The following is a 21,791-nucleotide window of genomic DNA, read 5'->3' as shown; positions in this document are numbered from 1 at the left end:
CACTGTTGTTGACAGTTGCTGGTTTATGCAGGATGATCACCTACATGTGTGTTTTTCCAGGGGACTTTGAGAGTTTTGAAAGTTCAAGGGTCTCTCCAAGCATCCAAAGAGACCGCTCGCTATCACCCAGAAGCCATTCGCCCCTGGGATCACTCAGGAGCTCTTCACCTCAGGGAGTCAACCAGGAAACAGCAAGCATCACCTCCTGCCCTGAAATGGTGGGACACACGGTGAGAGGGAACAAGAAAGACATGCAGACATTTACCACCAAGACATGAAAGTTTGAACCCTGCTAGTTGATGTTTTTTCAAACCTCACATGAAATACTGAATAAACTCTACCTGCTTCTCTTTTCAGGGAAATAAGGACTCAAAGAAAGGTTCTACAAAAGGTAAAGTTTCATGTTTAACAAGACTGACACCAGAACCAACTACTACAGTCCTGTTCCAGTGTTTAATGATCTCTTTCAAAAACCAATTGCCCTTCCTCTCGTGTACCCTCCTCCTTGCCGTCCTTTCGTCCTCTCAGGAATGACGACAGCTCTGAGTCGGCGTCGTGTGTCCTGCCGTGAACTCGGTCGCCCTGACTGCGACGGCTGGCTGTGGAAGAAGAGAAAGGATAGCAGTGTCTTCATCGCTCAGAAGTGGCAACGCTTCTGGTTTGTCCTCAAGGGGCCTTCTCTCTACTGGTACACCAGCCAACAGGTGGGCATACGGGAATAAACGGAAGTCTTCAGAAGTACCCTTTAAACAACAAGCTTCAAAAATGTATTCAGCACTGTTGTTTTAGTATTTTTTACTGCGTTATAACTTAAGCATTTGCTTTAATATGTAATATATTGAAGTACATGCTTTAATTATATATGACCCTATATATACTGTATATACTGAGGACATTTTATTGAAGCTTTTTTGTGCTTATATTCATTTTGTATGAGTTGGGCCTCTTACTTTCTAACTTTCTAGCTTTCTAACTCTTGAATTGTGTGTGTGTTTGCTTTTTTTACAGGACGAGAAGGCAGAGGGTCTTGTCAATATAGCAAGCTACAACATAGAGAGCGCCGGAGAACACAAAAGAAAATAGTAAGGATGAACTCTGTGATGGAGTGCACTGACAGGCTTTTTAGTAATCTAACTAGGTGTATGTGAGGCTTTGTAAGTATTATGAAAGATACAGTGCTGTAATGAAAAACAGTTTTAGTATGTTATTCATAACTGAGTAGTTTGAAACAGAAGCTTTATTGTATCCGTGCACAGTGGAAGATCTGTCTCGGCTTTGTCCAGCAAAGTTACATAATCCTGGAAAATGTGCAATACATTCTTTTTTATTCTCAAAATTAACTGTTAAACTGAAAAATACATATTATACTGAATAAAGAGATGGGGAATATGGGAGTATTGTTACGTTATTGTGACACTTCATGCACTTGTGAATGTGTGTGTGTATATCTGCATGATTTTAATTGATCTGTGATGAGTTTCTTGTGCCCTGAGATTCACTCCATGTCTGTGCCTCCCTCTCTCTCTCTCTCTCTCTCTCTCTCTCTCTCTCTCTCTCTCTCTCTCTCTCTCTCTCTCTCTCTCTCTCTCTCTCCACAAGTGTGTTCAAAATGTGCCACCAGCGATTTCAGAATTTCTTCTTCGCTGCCGACAACGTCAGTGACATGAGCAAGTAAGTCGGATGAATTACAGAGCATATTCAGCATATCTGTCTTTCTCAAAAATCATTATAAATAAGCTAAGGCATTTTAATAGTTCAACTTTAGCCACTAAGACTACATTTCTTACGTAAATGACACATTCTTAAGGTGTTGTTTGGGTGCTCCAGCTCGATTATAGTGTCTTCATTCATTTTTTTGCAGTGAGAACATTAGAAGTGTCAAGTCATACTTTAACAAGTCTGCACTGCCCCCTGCAGTTTGATTTCAGGACACTTCTTTCAGTGTGAAGCAATGTCACTTGTGTTGAAATCTAAAGATGTGGAAGCCTAATCCTAAATATTACTAAAACAGTAAATGGTGTTAGGTGGTGTTAATTTTGTCATTTTGTTGTTGTTTTGAGATATTTGTTGTCATTTTATTTTCTCCAGGTGGATTAACTGTCTTATTACAGCCATACAGAAGCACAAGAAGTTCCATACGGGCCCAGATAGTGAAGAAGGTGAGAAAACATCCTCTCTTTTTAATATCAATTTGTTGGACAATTCCATCCAAAATACATCTGGTGTATGTGTTATCTGCTTGACCCTTTGATGGGTTGTCCTACTATCCCAAAATAATCATGAAGGTCATGTCATTTCCTCCCCACTTCCCAGTCCATTATTTTACACAGTAGTACTCTCTGCTTGTATACCATGGTCATTTATTAAGTAAAAAAAAAACATTTAATATTAAAGTCTTGTTAGTTTCTGGTTATGATAGTTTCACTAAACAGAGTTAAATGGTAACATACTGTAAGATGAAGCATAAACACTGTTGCCATGGTTACAAACAGTGCAATATAGTCCTGACATCTGATTAAAAATGATCAGAAAAGTTGAATGTACTACACATGTTGTACTGTATCCCAAATAATGGTAATAATATTTTAAACATCTGTGTTTATTTGTGAATAGAATGTTACAGTGAGACTGAATCGGAGAGCGAGGCATCTCCCTCTCCCCGCAGGAAAAACAAGGTTAGTACAGTTAGACATGTTGTTACACATGAATAAACTTATGACATGTACACACATCATCGGGAGTATCATTCAAATCATAATGTTTTTCAGAAGGTGCAGTCCAACACTCTGCCTCGCCCCAAGGGGAAGACAAACAAGGTGCTATTGTCAAGTCCTACGACAGGGGGCAGCAAAGGAACAGGTATGCAACACTCTGTCTCTCTCAACTCCTTCTCTTGCTTTCCTTTCTCAATGAATAATTTCTTTCCTATGTGAAGACTGAGCCCCTCTGATAAATGTTTTAATAATTGGTGTTTGGGAGGATCATCTTCCCCATAACATGTTGTTTTCTTGACTCTACCCTGTGGATATTTTTCCCAATATCTGCTTTGTGTGTTTGATGTTGTTAACCAAACCCTGCTGCCCCTTTTTGTTTTTCATTGTTAAAATCCCCCCCCCCCCCTTCACTTATTTCCCACCATCATTAATTTGCTCCTACTTTCCTTTGTTCTCCATCTCTGTGACAAGGTGGCGCAGTAGATGAGATGGGTATGATGTTAAACAACATAAAGGAGGGAGGAGTTTCTCTGATCGGCCATGAACAGCCATTTACGCATGACCACTTCAGGAAATCGTTCATTCGACGTAACAAGAACCCTGTCATCAACGAGAAGGCGCACACTCTCCGGGCCCTGCAGAGCACTCTGAAGGTGAGTCCAGGTCATCAGGACTGATCTAACACACACACACGCCCACATGTCTCATGTCCAAACACAAGCCGTGTAATGAAATATTGAAATATTGGCTCACCTCCACTCTGCAACATTCAGTCATTAGTACACAAATCAAGTGAATGTAGCATTGGTGATTTATTGGTGATTGTCGGTGATTTAAATCTTGAGTCAAGTTTCAAGAATTGTCTCGAAGCGTGTCTTTTGATTTAAGACAATTCTACAAAGAAGTAGATGTATTAGAAGTAGTTTACCTATGAAACAGTGACACCCCTGTAGCACATTTTTTCATTTCGTTCAAGTAAATTGTTCTGACAGTTGAATTGAGACAGTTTCATATTTGAGTATATCTGCATGGTCACTCTCTGCAGGCCAAAGAAGCAGAACTGCAGCAGATAAACAAGATCCTGGAGGAATCTGATCTGACAGCCTCTAAGTACCGTCAGTGGAAGGACCACAACGAGGAACTAGTTCAAGAAATCGAAAGACTGGCCAGACTCAGGGCCTCCAAAGGAGGGGACGACGCGGCAGCACAAGACACGCCTGCTGAGAAGGTTGCCTTGGAAACGGTAGCTAAGGAAACAGCCACCGCAGAGACAAAAGGTGCATACAGACTGAGCCTTAGCGACGGAGAGCAGTTAGTGGACGCGGAGCTGTCTGATGTTCTCCTGGAGATCCCGCAGGGCTCTCCGACCACAGAGTCCAGTCCAGTGTTAGAACTCTCTCTGGGATCGCTGCAGGAATCAATAAACAAACAGCTAAGTGAAATGGTGGAGAGCGGAGAAGCTGCAGAGAACTACTTCTACATTTAAGGCCACGCTGGAACGATCACACCCGTGCAAAGTTGCTCTGTTTACCAGAATTAGACAAACAGAAGAAGTGTGAGAGAGTTGTATTTCACTTGGGCCTCACTTGCTGACATTCACCAGAGACGATTAGTTCAAATTGACATTAAATCAGCTCTTTTAATCAAGTATGTCAGTGAAATGGATCAGTGCAGATTTGTTTGCCTTTTTTTTAAAGGAAGCAAATTTAGACCTAGACTTGCTCCACAACACATTTGACAAGTTTACAACAGAGAAAAGAACAATTTGCCAAGTCTCAATCTGAGTTCAGTATATATTTATGGGATTCTAAGGCTGTCTTGTTCCTCTAATGATAAACATTTTTAGAAGAGATTTTTCTTAGAATTCTATGAGAGTTTGTAATATAAATCATGCCTCTTGTAATGTGATATGTAAATACAGTTTTACTATAAATACTGTATGTATTTGTTTATTGACATTACCTTAATAAAGGTATACAGTTGAATATTTTGCACATAAAATGTACTTCAGAGACACTTGTGAGTTTTTTGAGTCTTGTTAGCCCATGTGGAGAACACTTTACTTTACCACAAACTGTGTGTGTTTGTGAACCATATGGCAGAGTGCCTCATTTCAGAACTCTTGTATATAATGGTTCAGTGTTCCTTGTTGCTCAAGTCTGCCATGAATACAGCAAAACAAGCAAGGACTCCTCAAGGCTCTGCTCCTTTTCACTGTAACACTCGTTGGCTTAATAAAAAGGGAGCGTGATGATCACTGAAACGTGTCGTGATGTTCCTGTCGTGGTTAATAGTTTATTAAGTGGACTGAAAGGGAATGACTGATGAATCTTGATGTGTTACTGTGCTTTTTTATTTCTTTCTCATCAATGATTTTATGCTTTTGTTTCATTTTTTTTATCTGTGTGGTTGTCTATTATGTCTGGGTAAGCAGATTATAAAATACTTGTCTGTACATGTGTATGTCCCTGTATGTCTTTTGTGTATGTGCATGAATTGCTCTTCATGTGAGCGCTCTTAAAGCCAGCCAATGAATATCTCTCCACTCAATAGATATACTTTGGAGTCTGTCTGCCATTGAACAGTGGCCTTTGGACTTAAGGTCAAATTTATTTTCAGATTCAATTATTCCAATAAAGAGTTCAAAGTCTGAACTATTATTTGAAAAATAGTGTAAGGCTTATAAGTTTTAATATATAGTTGTACATCACTGAGTTGGTGCAGGTTTGTGTAAAGGTTGACACACTCTTGCACACAAATTATGCAGAAATACATTCAAATTCAAAGAAATTCTTCTTATACTGAAAAATAAAGCAAATTCCATCTTATAGTATGTGTGACTAATGCGTAAATGCATTTTCCTAATTACATTTACTGCACTTCCAATGCAAGACTCCACTTACTGCCTACAATTGTTGTGTCACATGTAACTAAAGTGATTCAGATTTGCACTTAAATGCTTTGTACACTGTACTGAACTCTGCTAGATACTGTGTGTCAGGTGCTGCATGATATTTTCTACTGATTGAAGAATGTGAATTGTTCGCTCTCTTGTCAGGTCGTGAGCTGTTCACATAACGGGACTCGTTCTGCTAATTCAGTGATTTAACCGCTGCGACCTTGTCTGCTGTGTGTTGGCTGAAGTGATCTCTCTGCCTCTCAGCTTTGTGTGGAGACAATGAATTTGAAATACTGTGCAAGAGGATCTATAAAAAGCCTCAGTATAAATAGGGAGAGTAAAGATGTACACATAGAGTATAATGTGTGAAGTCTCTGTGACATTGAGTGCAGGAGCAATGTCTGTGTACACTCATTCTGCATTTGATGAATTATAAATAATCATTATCATTGGTTTCTGTTTGCTAGGGTCTTTAATAAAAAACTGCCTAGATCTGCTTTCATTTAAAACAGTAGGAGTAGGATGCAGCACACAGTGGTACATTGTTGAAACTTGTTTTATTTAATGCAGAATGCACCACAGGTATGAACACACAATAACAACTTCATATCAGCAGAGAATTTACAAAGAATAAACAACAATCCGCTGTGTAAATCCTCCTCCCCAAACACCTTTTTCCTCTCACTGTTCATGTTACCAAGTCAGTAATATAACATTCATTACATGAAGGCTCCTTAGTGAAGGTATCATACAAAGGTTTACCTGACAGACAGGCTACAAAAATGACAAATTCTTTGTAATATGTTTACAGGGCTACTAAAACTGGTCTTTTTTATTTTTTGCTTGCAATGACTGAATCAAGAAAACGTTACAAGCAGATTGCATCAAATGATTTAAAGATTGTTGTCTGCATTTCAAAGAACTACACTTTTTTAAAATATGTATTAATCTAACATTATTCTCTGTTAACAATTAACTTAAAACAAAAAAGTACAATATTCAATCTATAACGGAATATAAAACAAGCTTTTACAACTGATCTTATTTAAAGCCCTAACATCATCTAAACAACTGCTCTTATAATTTATCACAAGTATTTTACATTTCACAGTTTTGTTCGGACACATAAAATGTCATGTTTTTGCTAACAGTACGAACGCATGGCTACAATGTAAAAGGCAGCACAAAGAGACACTTCAGTCATGTTTTGCAGTTAAAGGCAGCAGGAACTTGAGCTCTTTTCAACCACGATGCTCTTAGTAGATCTAACGATCGTCTGCTTTATCATTCATCACTTTCTATTTTAAAGAATATTTCTGAGGCAATTACATCAGTCATATTCATACCTTTTGTTAGAGTAAGACATCTGTTAATCAGGTAGAAGCAATTATCTGTGGTTCAGTCAGTTATCAATTGATTCTGAATTTTTATCTGGCAGATTTAATATTGTAGCGGATGAGTTATAAGTGACTTTAAGAATGCTAAAGTTAAAATTTGCTCATATTTACCCATCTTGTCTAAATCTAAGGTTCACATTCTAACAGCTGACTTCATAAACATCTGTGCCTGGCTTGTTAATCTCTGGACATGAACGACAAGCAGGGCAGACTGGGAGCTCTGGGCAGGATGGACAGGTTGGGCATTTTGGTCGTTTGAAACTGAAGAGCAGAGCACTGCCTCCAAGAACCTGTAAACATGAACCCAGCCACCCAAAGTAGAGCGATCCGGCTGGACGCAGCCTGAGGTGGGGGAACCTGGAGTTATTGATCTCTTGACGTGGATCCTCCATCCCCAGCCTTCCAAGGTTGTGGGTGTACACCCCTAATGCGGTCAGACTTAGCAGCCCAGCCATCACTACCAGGAGTCCACCTGTAGCTGCAACACCTCTCAGAGGTAGATCAGTCCAACAGCGGACCCCGATACAGGCAAGAACAATGCCGGTGCCACATAGGAACAAAGAAGTCAGCACCAAGCCCTGCGCCAGGCGAACCCTTTTGTCTCTCTGATATGGACCTGCCACAGGCCAGCACTGCTTCAGCTCTGAGTGCTCCACCTGCAGGCAGCTCTCCCACAATCCATCAGAGCGAACTAAGAGCAGTGTCTCCACCGACCCAGACCTGACGCCCATCCCTTGACCTTTCACTCCTGAACGGAGAAGAGACCCTGGCCCTGACATCCCCAGACGTGTCTGTCCCTCTCTCCACTGAGGGGTGATGGCAGCAGTAAAGAGAAGGACTAATCCCAAAGGGGCAAAGACAATCCCCATCACCATGGAAGCTGGAGTGTGCATCGTAAACCCTGATTCTTCTGGAAATGTTTGTAGTGCTGATTAAAACTCTCAAAACATGTAACTACTTGTAAATATAAAACACACCAGCTGCAAAGTGGCTGCTACTCGTCCAGACAGGGTTGCTACTGTTTATAATCGTATACAGTCTTGGTGGGACTCTGCAGAATAGTGTGGATCTAGTCTAAAAAATCTCTTCTGTTGTTTCTGAGTGTTCACACTGAAGAAAATGTCTCACAAATTTCTCCTCTGGCGAGACACCGATGATCTAACTGTGCCTGTAAAGAAACACAGAACTTAAATCTTAAAATCTTTCCTTCACAAATTGGTATAAATCAACTAATAGCAAAATCAAGAGCAAATAAAAGTTCATCCATTACCTCTTAATTGTGACTCTCCTCTCTTTCAGCTGAGGACTCTTCATTCTGGCTGAGTGAAAGAGGAAGATTGAGAGAGCGAGGTAGTACACGTCAGATCGAAGTGATGGAGAGAGAGAGACAAAGATATGAGAAATGGCAAAAGTGTGTAGTGGAGCAAATAGAAGCACTCAAGCAGCCGGAGAAAGCAGAAGGAGGTTTGGCTGCACTGCTCCAGTGCTGGACAGGAAAAGACTGAACGGTCGATGCCTGTCTCTGTTGCTAGGATACGATAACCTGGCCAGTCTCAACGTGACAGTGTGTGTGTGGCTTTATTTATCACAAAACCTAGTTAGACTTCTTTCTATACAAGTCCTGATTGCTGTCTGTACTCAAATGTTGACGCATTTGAGTTCAGCCGTGAATGTGTTCGTGTGTGTGTGTGTGTGTGTGCAAGAGGGTGTGTTGTGTTGTTTTCTCAAAGCCTGACGATAGATGGTCAGCTATGACCTTGGAAGAATTCAGTTCAGTTAGTAATTATATCAGACTAATGTCTGAATGCAGAGTGAGTCCATCTACAGTGTCTGAGTCTGAGGAAACAATGCCCTCAGGGACGAGGGACAAGACAACTGGAAGAGTCACTGTGAGTCACGCAGACACGCACAAACACAAGTAGTCACAATCAGCACACATCTCTTCTAAACAAAACATTCACAATGGTGATAATATGATATGGCTTCCTTGTTTTAATGTGGAAAATCACCCATGCTCTTTTTTTTTTTGGTACACAGCCATTACAGATTTTCATTTTTACACTATTTTCCTCCCAAACCTGCTTTCTAAATAAAAACAATGTGATGAGCGAATATGAAGCAAATGATGAATGTTATTTAGGTTTCTGTAATTTTTGGTTATGATTTAATACTAAAATTGTAAAAAAAAAAATATATATATATATATATATCTGGAGTTTTTACTTACCATGAACAGTTTTATGCACATTACCTGCTACCAACTGAAGACAAATATCTGAGATATAATGACTGGAGAAGTTTAAACATGCTTTCCAAAAAAAATTCACATATTTGAAGCTTTGAAGTGTTACAAATTTGTGAAAACATATGAGTAACCCCTGACCGGACATACTGTGTAACAAAGAACCTAGCAGGAATGTTTTTGTAAACATGTGGTTGCGTATGTGGTTGATTGTGAAAATCTTGTATAGTATTTCTTTTACTGCAGTATTGCTGCACTATAAGAGTCACAGTGCAGTATGAAGTACTGCAGAGGATATTCAGCCTGTGTTAGCTGTAAATTTGACCTGATTAATGAAAGATGAAAGATTTCGCTCCTGAAAATGTAAGTGATGACATTTAACTCGAGAAGACCGACCAATCACTTTAATGACAGTGATGGGAAATTTCAATTTTTCAAAGGATCAAAGACGACTGAGCCGGTATCAGCCTACAATACTGGCATGGGAGTATATTTCCATAAACACATGTGTTGTCATCTGTCATCATGTCTGAAGAAATGTTATGCTTACACTGTGGGTATGATTATAAATGTGGCAGTATTTCCTGTTCAGCCATTAGTCTGTTTTGACCCTTTTGACATGACGGAAGATGAAAGAAGATGACAGACGCACTGATCTGAGACTCTGCTGTCAAGACATCATTCACTTCTCTGAATTAGGAGTGAATTAAATGGGACTGACAGTCAGCTTCATTATAAAAAGTATCACCTCCAGCCTCCACCTCAAGGTTTAAGATATCCTGTGTGTTTTTGTGAACAGGTATCACTTTTGTTACCACTTGTTACAATTTTCCTATTGTAATTTTTAGGAGCCAAAATTAGAGATGCACAGGGTAGATCAGAATTTTTTGGTGCTTCCTCAAAAAAATGAATTGAAGTGATAGCAAAACAAGTGCTCTGTGATATGTGCAATGATTTAAACACAGTGACTTCACAAGATGCTGGATTTGTTTCGATGCAGAAATACCAAGAGGAAATTATGTGCAGAGATCATTGAAGAGGCTCGTCATGAATTCAAAATGATGAACATACAGTAGGTTATTAATAGCTCACATACACACAGTTTCTCTCATACAGGCGCATTTTGAGCGGACGTAAACACACACAGAGACACAGTCTATGAAAGTCACTGTCACTTACCATTCAGGAGGGGTTGTGGGTATCTTACTGCAGATCGCTGGCTGCCTCCCTGCTCTCGTCTGAATTGCTAACATGTTTCTCTCTTTGGCAGCAGATGGTGCAACCACCTCTTCATTATCCTTGCTCTCTGTTCCTTCTCATCTATCCTCGCTTCAACAGTCTCCCCACCTGTCTCTGCCTCTGTTTTCATGTCTCCGTCCTTGTGTCTGCCCCCTTGTTTTCCTGCCTGCCTCGCTGCCTCTCCCTCCGTCTGCTCCTCTGCTTCTCTCTCACCTCACTTTCTGTGTGTCTGTGTTTGTGAATCCCTCTGTCTTTGACTTGCTGAAGGACGTCTGTGTTATATCCAGGACAGAGTGCCTCCCTTCTTTTCCATGTCGGTGTCACCAAATAGGGAAAAGTGGTGAGCTCTTAAGCATATGCCAACACTCCAGCTCGTGTGTGATGCCTATTTTGGAGAACATGGAGCTGCTAGAAAACAATAATTGTAATTTGTTTTTTGTTTGTGTGACCATTTGCATGTGACCCTTTTCCCTGAACACCCACGAAAAACACATAAATTAGGGCTGGACCTCTCTTAAGCAGATGGGATCCTTGATTTTGTTTGATCTGTTAAGAGAGCCAATAGAGCAATCATCTGTTTTTACATTTCCAATATGCACTTCACCTCAAAAGACAAACACAGGCACACACACGTACACACACATGGGAATCATCATTTAAGCTTATCTTTAGTTTGTTAATCTTGGCAGAGCTGTGAATAGCTGGCTTTTCAATCAGATCTCTAAGCATAATAACTGGAAGACACAAAACCTACTATGCATTTTCTTTATTTTCTTACAAAAAGGACAAGATTTGACTAATACAACCAGAATTGCCATGGTATAATCATGAAATATTACTGGGATACATGTTCGCTTTGAAATGATGCGTAACGTATAAGGAAAAAAAAAAATCCTACAACTTTTTACACACACACATACACCATGCACACCACGAAAGTCCTCTGGCAGGCATCAGGGGGTCTGGGGGGGGGGGGGGTTGAACTGTTTCCAGGAAAACTCTGTGGTTACACCATACAGTCAAGAAATGTCCACAGCTTTGGGCTAAATGATGGCCAATACTAACTCTGCATGGTTTTACGGAGCGAAATGTGTGACATGAGGTTCTGAATATGTGAAACTAACAGGAACCTACAAGAAGACACTTTTGGCAGTGAAAAACATTGTTTGCAGGTTGTGGGTAAGAAAACGCACCATTGGCTCTTATGGAAGAAATGATGAGTACATTGAAAGCAGCAAGAATAGCAACCTCTGAAAATGCTGAAAATACACTGTACACAATTCATGTACAGAACTCTGTAAAAAATTGAAATACATAGCAATTTGTGGAAAAATGGATTGCCACATGCGCATGGCTAGCTCATAAAACACTGTCATATTAAAATCTATTTACATTATTTATATACAGGTTATTCCTCATAATTGCTCTTACGTTACAATATTAAATTCAAATAACAAGATCATAAGAACTGGGGTGAGTAGTATTTACAAAATCTAGAAACGATTTGACATTTTCATCTGAAATCCCAGTTCAGTCCGGTTCTCTCAATGGTTTTCAGCAGTCCACAGCTTACATTGTCTCTGAGTGGGCAGTGCTTTTAGAGATGGTTTAAAATGGCAGCTGTGAGTTGTTTCATCCATCAGTGGAACGGGTGGCTGACTTGTTTTCATACTTCAATGAGGGTGACCTGGAACTGACCGGCGACCACTTCGGACATCTCAATGAGGAAAGCTGACTGGTTGGTGTAGTGTTCAATGATGTTGTCATCCATGTTGACGAAGATCCTGAAGGGAGACACAAGCAAACACAAAAAGGGTTACTCCAGTGGCACAAGTGTTTTACCACATGCTAGATTGTCTTCAATAAAAGGTGCAAAACTGGGACTTGCAAATTGGCTTAAAAATGTGGTGTGCGCTACTTTTCACTCTAGTGTGACATAAACAGGTTTCTTGTTTGGGTTAAGCGCAGCATGCCACTTGTTTGGAAGACGCTTCTCGGTTGAAAAAAAACACAGTGGTGGTATATCTCCTGCATCAGTAGGGGTAGTAAATCAGGTCACTCACTTCCTCCTCCTCCCCACCCTTGCCTAAACACAAACCTTTAAGTCTTTAAGGTTTTAATGACTGAACTAACCAGCGGCTCATGCTTTCTGCCTGCAGGGACAGGGCTGATTGAAGACAAGAGCGAACGAGGAGGGAGGGAACTGCAGGGGAGAATGTAACCCAACCTGTTAGCTTAGCTGCTCCCCCTGCAGTGATAGCTGCCAGCAAGCAGCAGGAAAATCGCCCAAAGGTGTTTCAGCTTTTGTCAGGAAGGTCGCACTAACATTTCAAGAAATGCCTTCTGATCTTCTCTGTTATTGTACAGAATGTGACCCAGACTCACTTAGAAAGTCATTAACTGCGTAAGATACAGTAGATGCATTAGATTTTTTTTGTATATGAAATAAAGGCCTTTTCAAAGCTGGCTAGGTGTAAATGCTCCCTAGCTATGATGATAATTACCTTACAAGTATATCTTTGTGAATCATCACTAAGGTGAAGAAAGCAGGAGACATTTTCATTGCAATTTTTTTGAGGAACACATAAAATTCTTTTTTTGGTGGAGCACCCAACTGTGATTCAGCACAGGAGAACTCACTTGACCTTTCTCAACGTTTAACTGAGGCGAATCGGACATGCGACAGTTTAAAAAAAAAAAAAAAACTTGACAAACGACCTATACAACATATCGACACATCTCTTTCAACACAACTGACTGATGTTTTGATTAGATTAGGTTATGAAAGCATAAATAAAGTACAGCAACAATAAAGTACAACAGATGAGCCGATGACTCATCTGCAGGACTTTTGAAATCTTTTCATCCTCCCTCAGTCGTATGTCTTTCTATTGGAGGAGCAGCCATTAACACATTCCAGTAGACCGAGCCAACTAACTGACCTACCCGGTCTGTCAACATGAGCTTCCTTAAAGGAGGATGAGATTAAATCACAAACTAAACCGTGGATTTATGCACATCGTTTGTGTCAAATGAACTCTCTTAATCCAACTTGTGTGTAAAGCCCATTGCATAATAATAGAGAATTAAGCATACCAAAGAAACAATAAGATACTCACCCTCTTTTGCATTTTTTGTAGATTTTCCCAATGGTGTCTTCTTGCATACCATACTTCTCTGAAATCTGAGAAAGGAAAGGAATATGAGATGACAGTTTAGCATTAGATCTCCTGCTTAAAGACAGATGATACACTTGCGACATACAGTTAAGTTAAAGGTATGTGAGCATGATGCGTGACACGATTACGTGTTGTTGTTGGAAAGTAACGACAGAGACGAGGTGGTGGTGCTGTTTATCTCCACCTCAGAAATCAGGTCAGATAAAAAAGGAATTATCGTTTTTGAAGTGATCGTGTGATACTTACAGCTTCCCGTAGGCCTGACAGTGTTGGCGAGCTGAGCATGAGTGCATCAAAGACCTCTTCAGCGCCTGTCCTTACGTACAGCAGAACTTTTGGAGAGCAAGCAAAGGAGAAAAAAAAACGTTTAGCATCAAAAACTTGACGAATGCTCATTTGCTCATAATGGTGTTACTGATGACAACTTTTTATATATATATATATATTAGAAACAAAATGTTTTGTTTACTTCTCTGTGAGTCGTCTCTGCGGGGTTGCTTGCTGGGTGGAGAGCTGTTCTGATCTCTGTCTGGATACAACCTCTTGAGAGAATTCCTGGCAACACGAAACAGAACAGAAACATTTAGCCTAAAACAGCCACTATATGTCAATTTGGAAATATCAAACTGCGATGGACAGCTGTTTATGCCGCTTTAGAAAATCGACACTTACCTTTCGATGTCCTCCATAGGAGTGGCCTAGAGAGACAGACGAAAACAGAGAGGAGAGTAGAGATCTGATTAGACACAGCTCAACAGATAAAGGCATTGCTTAATGTCCCCCTTCTCGCAACCGACTGTCTGTGCGTAACACCCTCAAAAAGGAATGTTATCATTACTTTAAGGCTGCATTTCCCATAACCTCTAACAGAGCCACATAAGCATGGACACTGATGGAGAGACACAGATAGGACCATACTAGACTTTATCATTCTGGCCAATCAAAGGTGTTTTTCACCTTAACCATTCATAGCAGACTGTCTGGTATTTTATTATAAAGTCATTTCAAATTGATGTTTTGGTATATTCTTATCTAAAGAGTTCACTGTAGAACATTTTTTGTTGCATCTAATTTGCATCTAAATCTAAATTATTTGTTCTCTTTTTATTGTAAAGCACGTTGTTACTGTGTTTTGAAAAGTGCTATATAAATAAAGTTATTATATTAAGTCTGAACAGAAATAACATCTTTCAGACATACGGTTTCTTTTTGTATTGTCTTTTCCCCTCTCCACACACATACACACACACATACACACACACACTCACACATAACCTTCTAGACTCCACAGTGTGGGAAAATTGGCCTGTCTGAACAGTACTCTCTCCTCACTGTTTTTGCAAGTGTGTATGTGTGTGTGAGTAAAAAGGTGAAAGAAGATGAGGGTGGTGCATATGTCAGGTGTCTGTGTCTGAGTGCTGATGTGCCAGGTGTGTGTGTGTGTGTGTGTGTGTGTGTGTGTGTGTGTGTGTGTGTGTGTGTGTGTGTATTGTGTAAGCCCCCATAGCTTAATCTCAGTGTCAGCAGCTGTAGCTCCTTGTACTTGTGCCTGGTTTCGGCTCCAATTAGCTCATCTGATCTCAAGGTGGTGTTTCACATCACTTTCACTGATCCCCTCCCCTTCCCAACCCATTTTTCCCACTACATACTTTCCCACAGTTTTTTCCCTGCCTCTCTCATGCCTGTCCTATTGCCTGTGGGGATACCAGGGTCAGGATCATGACTCAGTCAACACAGGGAAAGAGGAGAGAAGAGAAGGAGAGGAGAGGAGAGGAGAGGAGAGGAGAGGAGAAGGAGAGACGTGAAATATGCACAATAATAAAAATAGTAAAAGTGTGACCTACCATGCGCTGTAAGCTGGAGAGATGTGTCTCTGGAATAAAGAGAACTGGCTGGGTGATGTGATCATCCAGGGTCTGGAAGAAGGTACAGTCACTGCCCATGGAGCTGCTCACTAAACCCTTGTTGGCTGGAAATAAAGCAGGAAGGTGCATAATGTCAGAACGATCTGTTCTTGTATAATCTATGTGTGTTGTGTAATTTCAAAAAGATGCAGCGCCTATTCGCAACACTCACTGTTAGCATCATTAGTGTTTTTTTGTCCCCTCCTCTTGGATCTCTTCCTCTCCTCATCACGCATCTTCCTCTCTGCACCCTGAGGGCAACAACGCAGACAATCACACAGTTGCAAAAATGACTCCATTGCATGCCGGATTATATTAATGTGACGACAAAAGTGAGTGGAGTGGAGTGAAATGACACCAGCGACGTACCTTATCACAGAAAATCTTGACCTGGCAAGCAGCTCTGTGTATGAGATGGTTAGTTCCCGAGCTGTAGTCGTAAGTGTCGATCTGGATGTTTAGAGGCAAGCCTTTCACTCCCTTCTGCGAGGAGAAATCTGTGCTCAGGGAGTTGATGCCAATATACACCTGCAGAAGAAGAGAAGCACATATTTTTAAGTACATCATGTTGGCGTCAAGTTTTTGACCGTTGACAGCCTTTGTTCACATCATTCCTTCATTGTACACGTGTCCCAGTAGAGACATAATGACAGACTCGAAGCATATACAGGAAAGTAACGTATGCCAATGAAAACAAATTAAGAAGCCAATGACATTCATGACATGATGGCATGTTTGGAAACTCTTTGAAAATAGATACTGATTGCTTCGTGGTGTAGCAATTGAGAATACCTTGCTGTCTTTTCTCTGCCATGTAAACAGTTATTTATTTCTCATATTTTCTTTTTAATCATGTCAGCACTCAGTCATTCCTTTCTTCCTGCTTCTCTCCACCTGTAGCAGGTTTCGTGGCCCCACCCCAGCACCTTTGGGCCACAGAGAAGCGCATATTAGCCGCCGCGGCTCTTGCCTGCTGTGGTGACAGGAGCCTCAGGGCCAAACACATTTCTGGGATTCCTCCCCCTCCCTCCTCAGCCACTCCTTCTCTCGCAACCTTTTTTTTTTTTAATCTTTCCTCTGCTTTCCTCTAAATCTTCCACCTGTTCTGTTCATTCGCTCTTCAGAGAAATGTCCTTACGTTACATAATAATATCTATGCATCCGGGTTTGATGTGGGTGAAAGAGTGTGTTTTTACCTTGGCCTCCTCACTGGGGTTCCAAATAAAGGAGAGCGCATTGAAGGCCACCTCCTCTATGTTGCTAATGCCGCTGAACACTTCCTTGTAGTCCGCTATGAAAGGAAACAAAGACATTTTTAATCTTCCTTCATGATCATTTGTAGAAAATTCTCTCCAGTTGTGTGATCAGATAAGAATCACGGGTTAATTCTTTTACGCAACACACGATAGAAGACAAGGGGACTTTTGCTGTTGTGTATTGAGTGTACGTATACAGGTGCGCAGTGACTTTGCATGTGTATCTTCATGTGTGGAGAACATACCGATGTCAATGACCCTCTGCTTGACAGTTGGCTGGCGGGCATGCCAGTGATTCCAAAGACGGAGCTGCATTTCTGGGCTTTTGTCATTCTCAAACACAGCCATCACGACTGTCTGAAGTGGAGGAAGGAAGAGAAAAGGAGAAAGAAAAGTGTCAGGAAAGCAGAGAAGAAGAGAATTAGATACATTTGTCTGACTAAATGTGATTCTTCGCAGCTGCCTCCATTTTCTAAGAATGACTGACTCTCGTTTATAAGCCATCATGTTTCATTCATCACTCCAAATCCCCCCTTTCTACTCACATTGTCATCAGTTATTTGCAGTGAGTTGGTGTGTGTTTGTGTATATTCTTATCCTCTGATTCGCTAGACAAAGAAACGGGTTGTCACCTATGTGTTCAAACCACACCACACCTCGTTTTTTTTCACTTGGCATATGTCAGATCAGACAAACGGAGCTGGGCTAAGCTCTGCTGCACTCATGGCCTTATTACACCACCATAAGAATAAATTATACAGGGCAGGACACTGTCGTTTTAATGGTATCAGCCCAGTGTGCAAAGTGTCAGCAGGGAGTTAGTCACCAAGGAGCTGGCTCCAAGGGAGGGACAGATATATGGGAAGGGTTGGCTTGGTGGCACGCAAAAAATTTATGTATTCACAAGCTCGTGAATAAAGCCTTTAGGGAGGGATGCCACTTTAAACAGTAGTCACAAATTATTTACATGCCTATTAAAGATAAACTCAGTCACATGCAGGAAAAACAAAGCAAGAATAATTTCCAACATAAAAACGAGGCTGTACTCCATACAGTCCTTTTGTTCCTGATGATGTCTCACCTTGACTTTGGTGCTGGTTAGGCAAGCACTGCTGTCCACTCCCTGGAGAGTGATAGGGTAAAACTGCCCCTTGTTCAGGTAGACCATGGGCAGCTCGCTGGATTTGTAAGGGGTCGCTGAGGGAGCTCCAAGGGAAAACTGAAAGTCACTCCTGTATCTCTCCGGTGGGGAGCCGGTGTAGGAGCCTGAGTAGACAGGGCTGGACTGATCCTCAGGGAAGGGGTCACTGTAGGGAAGAGTCTGACATCCACACAAAACATAAGGACAGGTGTTAATAAAAGGAAAGAAGGGAAGGTGTAGAGACGGAAATGCCAAACAGAAAACTAGCTGCACAGGAAAACATGGCTCAGCTTTCAAATAATGAGGCTTACCTCGGTGCTAGGGTCAGGGAAAGCCCCGGTCTCTGGCCACTTCTGCAGCAAAGAGTCAAAGATGATGTTGAGCTCCTGCTTGTCGTAAGTGTCTGCCACCACGCTGGTCAAGGTGGCGTAGGTGTCTGAGTTGCTGGGAGTGGAGATGGGCAGGGGGGTGTTGTGCTTGGTTCCCAAAATTTCCTGGGGGTGGCTGGTGGGAATGCTCTCAGAGAGGATCTTCATGACGTTGGCGGACGTCTCCAGTGAAACAAGATCACTGGCGTTGGTTTGAGTTCTGGCATGGTGGGGGAAAAGAGGGAATAGAGGAAGTGAGAGGGAAAGAGAAAGTGAATTAATTACAACAGCAAAACCACTTCAGTCAGGTCCGTTTGCTCGGTAATACTCCACCCAGGTATCAACAAAGCAAAGAAACAAACAACCTGAAAGTGACTGTCGTAAAGAAGCCTGCAGACTGCCATATCTATCCAGCCTGTGCAAATACAACAATCAGTAAAGGCACTTCAACTGTCTTGTGTCCTTTAGCACACACAGCTACTGCAAAGTGAACTCGTCTGGGTGGGTACTATTTGTATCTTAATCCAGCTTTTTTTCTTCTCTGTGTTTGAGTTTCTCTGTGTTTGAGGGAACAACACTGCACCCCAACAATGGCCATTTCTCACACACCTAACAAAAAGAAGGAATAGGGAGCTCAAGGAGGAAAAACAACTGTCTGTCCACTAGTTGTGAAACTCCTTAAGAAAGACAGAGATGATGATAGAAAGACTGGAGAGGCAGACAATAATCCCCTCTGACTGTTTGATTCGAGGATTACCCACTCACCTGCTTCTGACCTCACAAAGCCCTACCTTTCTCTTTCTGTATTCTCTAATAAATTTGGCATCTATGTTGTAAAAATCCCACTTTTGAGTTTTTGAGCTCTTACCTCTCTGGTGGTTTGCAGATGTTGCGGTTGCAGGCAGCAATCTTCTGCTCTTTCTGGTTCTGGAAAAATAAAAACAAATTTAAAAAGTGTTCAAATTGAAGAGATTAGAATGTAACCTTTAAGTCAAGATTTAATTTGGGTTTTTTGGAGGGGGTTTTTGGTATTGATTCAAAATGATCTACCTTGCACTGTTCATAAAGCATGGTTAGGGCTGCCAGGTCATCTCCGGGGTGGAGTCTGGATTTGGAGTGGTTCTGCTCGGGGACAGGGTTGTCCAAGTAGGACCAGGAGTCCATGATGTAGTTTGTGTAGCGGTTATAGTTGAAATTCTCACTCTGAAAGACCAGTCCCAGAGTCCTACACAAAGGGTAAAAGATTTGAGAGCAATTGGTTAGATTGACAGTTTGACGTATAAACATTTTCACACAGATAAGTATGGATGTAAAATTCTGCAGTAGTCCAACGAGGGAAATAAATGTATTTATTTGATAAAAAAAAAGTCAGTTCATGCATTTGACACACAGGGTTTGACAGAGGGATAGTAAGCTGGAGTTTACCAGCAGTGGCTGAGCCTCGGGGCACTGCACATACTTGCCTCTGAGCATGAAGGGTTTCGATTGCAAAACCACAGAGCTGAGTAACATTGCTCAGAAGCAGTGGTGTCAAAAAGGTTTAAAAAACCAAGGGCCACCCACAAACACCCCCCCATCCCCTCACCCCCTCCACCTCCACACACAACACATACACAATCACACATCTAGTGTTTGTGGTTTCCAGTGCTGTGAAAAAAAAAAACCCAACAATCTGCATTCTTGAATCCTGTATTAACCCTCTTATTTGATTGGATCTCAAAAGAGATGACAAGATTTTCTTACTAAGTAAATAGAAACCCACAACTGTCACTAAGGTGAGCTCTGATTTTCCGTATCACTTGCAAAAAATAAAATAAAACCAGGGATTCCGAGGACTGGATTTGTTTGGGAAGACTCGCGGTGACATTGGATTGTAAATATCCTGCCTACCAGGATAAGCCCCTCTTTGGAGTTTGTCTGAAGAAGCAAATGAACAAACAGCCACAGTTTACTCTGGATAAACAGCCAATCAAATGTGCTGACAGGAGAAACAGACCACAGGTGTGTTTCAACCACAGCAGAACCAAAGCTTAAGAAGAAATCCAAGCACTTCTCACAAGGATTAATGAAGAAGCATTTTAACACCTGGAAATTCCCTGGAATTCTGTACATTTCAACAACTTTTCATGTCTGTTTCCTTGATTTTTCTGCTACATTAAATGCTGAGAAAAAATAAAATGAAACTCAGATGCCTGCTAAGATGCACCTGTCTCCACCTCTCATACTCCATCAGCCGAGTGCAGATGCTTTTACACAGAAACAGAAAAGGAGGGCTGGGGGGGGGGGGTCCTGTCTAAGGTTTCTCCATTATGTAATTCAATGCATTACATGCTGTCATTGCCCTCTGTCTCTGTCCAACACCTCAAGAGGAGATTCTTATTTCCCGGTTTCCTTTTGTGCTCTGTGGCCCCTAGGTTAGTGACTACACAACCCGAAAACAGACCCTCTACAACCATAGACCTGACTTTCTGTGTGTTTGTGTGTGTGTGTATGTGTTAAATCTATCCATATCAATTTCCCCTCCAAAACACCCCTCTCTGAAAACAGGGTTCTTTCACATGGGGGTCTCATTGCAAATAGGAAGAAGGGGGGCTTCTGTCCCCCAGCCTGCAATCTAAAATGAACTTACTGTATTACACAAAGTCCAAGCCAAAATGTTTTATCTTAGTGGATAAAAGTCACATTTTGGAGAAAAAAAAATCTTGATGAAGCTCAATTTTACACCAAAACAGAAGAAAATATCCTGACAGAACTTACTCAGTCTCTTTGGTCATGTCTCCAGTCCAAGTCAGCCGGAATAGGTTCCTTTAATTTCAACTCTTCGCTGTTTGTATGTGTTTCTCTCTCTGTGTAAGTCTAGCAGAGAGGAGCAGTGACACACAGATGAGTCAAGTGTTGTGATTCTCTCTGAGCGGGGCCCAGATTTATTTCATGCCAGCAGAGCGTTTCCCTCTCTCTTCTGATTGGCTGAGAGGGCTGAAACAGGTGTCAGATAGGACAGGTGTAGGATCATTAACTCTTCCCAGGCTGGAGAGAAACTGGCTTGCATGTGTATGAGTGTGTGCAGTGAAGAGACCACTTTGCAAGACAATCCGAGGCAGGAGTCGTTTGAATCTCATTATCGTGCAGGATAAAAGAGTGAGACTGGGGATCCCAGAGGTGTGAAAGGTTTGGTAATGACTGGAACTCTGCTTAAAAATGTCAATAGTGTTTCAGTATCATTTTTCACTCTCTCTCTCTCTCTCCATTTCCATGTCATACACAGGTTGTGGTGTCTTTATTTTTGGGGGGATCATAGGTGTAATTGCTTTACTGTTGTGGCCAAAACTCCTGAGGGGAGGTGGGTTTAAGGGAAGCTCATAAAAAAAGAAAAATGTTTTTCAACCAAACAAGAGTGGAGAAATAATAAGATTTAAAATTTCAGTATATTTAGGATTTAAACAGAAAAAAAT

The 21,791-nt window shown here is 41.3% G+C and overlaps 3 protein-coding genes across 6 annotated transcripts in view; 1 reads left to right on the top strand and 2 right to left on the bottom strand.

Annotated features, from left to right (window-relative positions):
* Positions 1–4,971, top strand: part of cnksr1 (connector enhancer of kinase suppressor of Ras 1) — a 29,067-nt gene extending 24,096 nt beyond the window's left edge. For 2 of the 3 annotated variants that reach the window (XM_044374087.1, XM_044374089.1), the window contains 10 exons: positions 61–230; positions 358–391; positions 529–704; positions 1,009–1,082; positions 1,600–1,671; positions 2,089–2,159; positions 2,614–2,675; positions 2,769–2,859; positions 3,186–3,367; positions 3,760–4,971. In XM_044374087.1, coding sequence (XP_044230022.1) covers positions 61–230; positions 358–391; positions 529–704; positions 1,009–1,082; positions 1,600–1,671; positions 2,089–2,159; positions 2,614–2,675; positions 2,769–2,859; positions 3,186–3,367; positions 3,760–4,200 — 1,373 coding nt within the window. In that variant the 3' untranslated portion in view covers positions 4,201–4,971. The remainder of the gene's footprint in view (positions 1–60; positions 231–357; positions 392–528; positions 705–1,008; positions 1,083–1,599; positions 1,672–2,088; positions 2,160–2,613; positions 2,676–2,768; positions 2,860–3,185; positions 3,368–3,759) is intronic. The other variant, XM_044374088.1, reaches the window with a different exon arrangement.
* On the bottom strand, positions 4,757–10,723 carry cldn23l (claudin 23-like). 2 transcript variants are annotated; one of them, XM_044374095.1, is made up of 3 exons: positions 10,432–10,723; positions 8,281–8,329; positions 4,757–8,178 (listed from the first exon to the last, which is right to left on the bottom strand). In XM_044374095.1, the coding sequence occupies exon 3, from the start codon at positions 7,901–7,903 to the stop codon at positions 7,151–7,153; it is 753 nt and encodes a 250-aa protein (XP_044230030.1). In that variant the 5' UTR covers positions 7,904–8,178; positions 8,281–8,329; positions 10,432–10,723; the 3' UTR covers positions 4,757–7,150. The 2 variants fall into 2 exon arrangements, with proteins under 2 accessions (XP_044230030.1, XP_044230031.1); XM_044374096.1 differs by having other exon boundaries at positions 8,281–8,325.
* Positions 10,724–11,256: 533 nt separating this feature from the next.
* On the bottom strand, positions 11,257–21,252 carry grhl3 (grainyhead-like transcription factor 3). Its single transcript, XM_044375359.1, has 15 exons — positions 21,097–21,252; positions 19,390–19,564; positions 19,208–19,266; positions 18,283–18,559; positions 17,912–18,151; positions 17,076–17,187; positions 16,771–16,865; positions 15,944–16,102; positions 15,747–15,825; positions 15,515–15,639; positions 14,343–14,368; positions 14,140–14,225; positions 13,917–14,002; positions 13,611–13,675; positions 11,257–12,275 (listed from the first exon to the last, which is right to left on the bottom strand). The coding sequence occupies exons 1-15, from the start codon at positions 21,111–21,113 to the stop codon at positions 12,158–12,160; spliced, it is 1,719 nt and encodes a 572-aa protein (XP_044231294.1). The 5' UTR covers positions 21,114–21,252; the 3' UTR covers positions 11,257–12,157.
* Positions 21,253–21,791: the final 539 nt, after the last annotated feature.

This window comes from Thunnus albacares, chromosome 15 (assembly GCF_914725855.1).
Source record: "Thunnus albacares chromosome 15, fThuAlb1.1, whole genome shotgun sequence".
In the NCBI taxonomy this organism is placed as follows: domain Eukaryota; kingdom Metazoa; phylum Chordata; class Actinopteri; order Scombriformes; family Scombridae; genus Thunnus; species Thunnus albacares.
The sequence above is the reverse complement of the archived record's forward strand: the minus strand, read 5'-3'. Positions and strand labels throughout refer to the sequence as shown.

What these genes read in the sequence shown, in the direction of transcription:
- cldn23l (XM_044374095.1), bottom strand. Translation starts at nt 7,903, where the DNA reads ATGCACACTCCAGCTTCCATGGTGATGGGGATTGTCTTTGCCCCTTTG.
- grhl3 (XM_044375359.1), bottom strand. An exon ending in GCAGAGGGTCATTGACATCG is followed by an intron (nt 16,866 to 17,075) that starts GTATGTTCTCCA and finishes TTCCTTTCATAG; the next exon opens with CGGACTACAAGGAAGTGTTC. An exon ending in ACCCCAGTGAGGAGGCCAAG is followed by an intron (nt 16,103 to 16,770) that starts GTAAAAACACAC and finishes CTTCTTCTGCAG; the next exon opens with GTGTATATTGGCATCAACTC.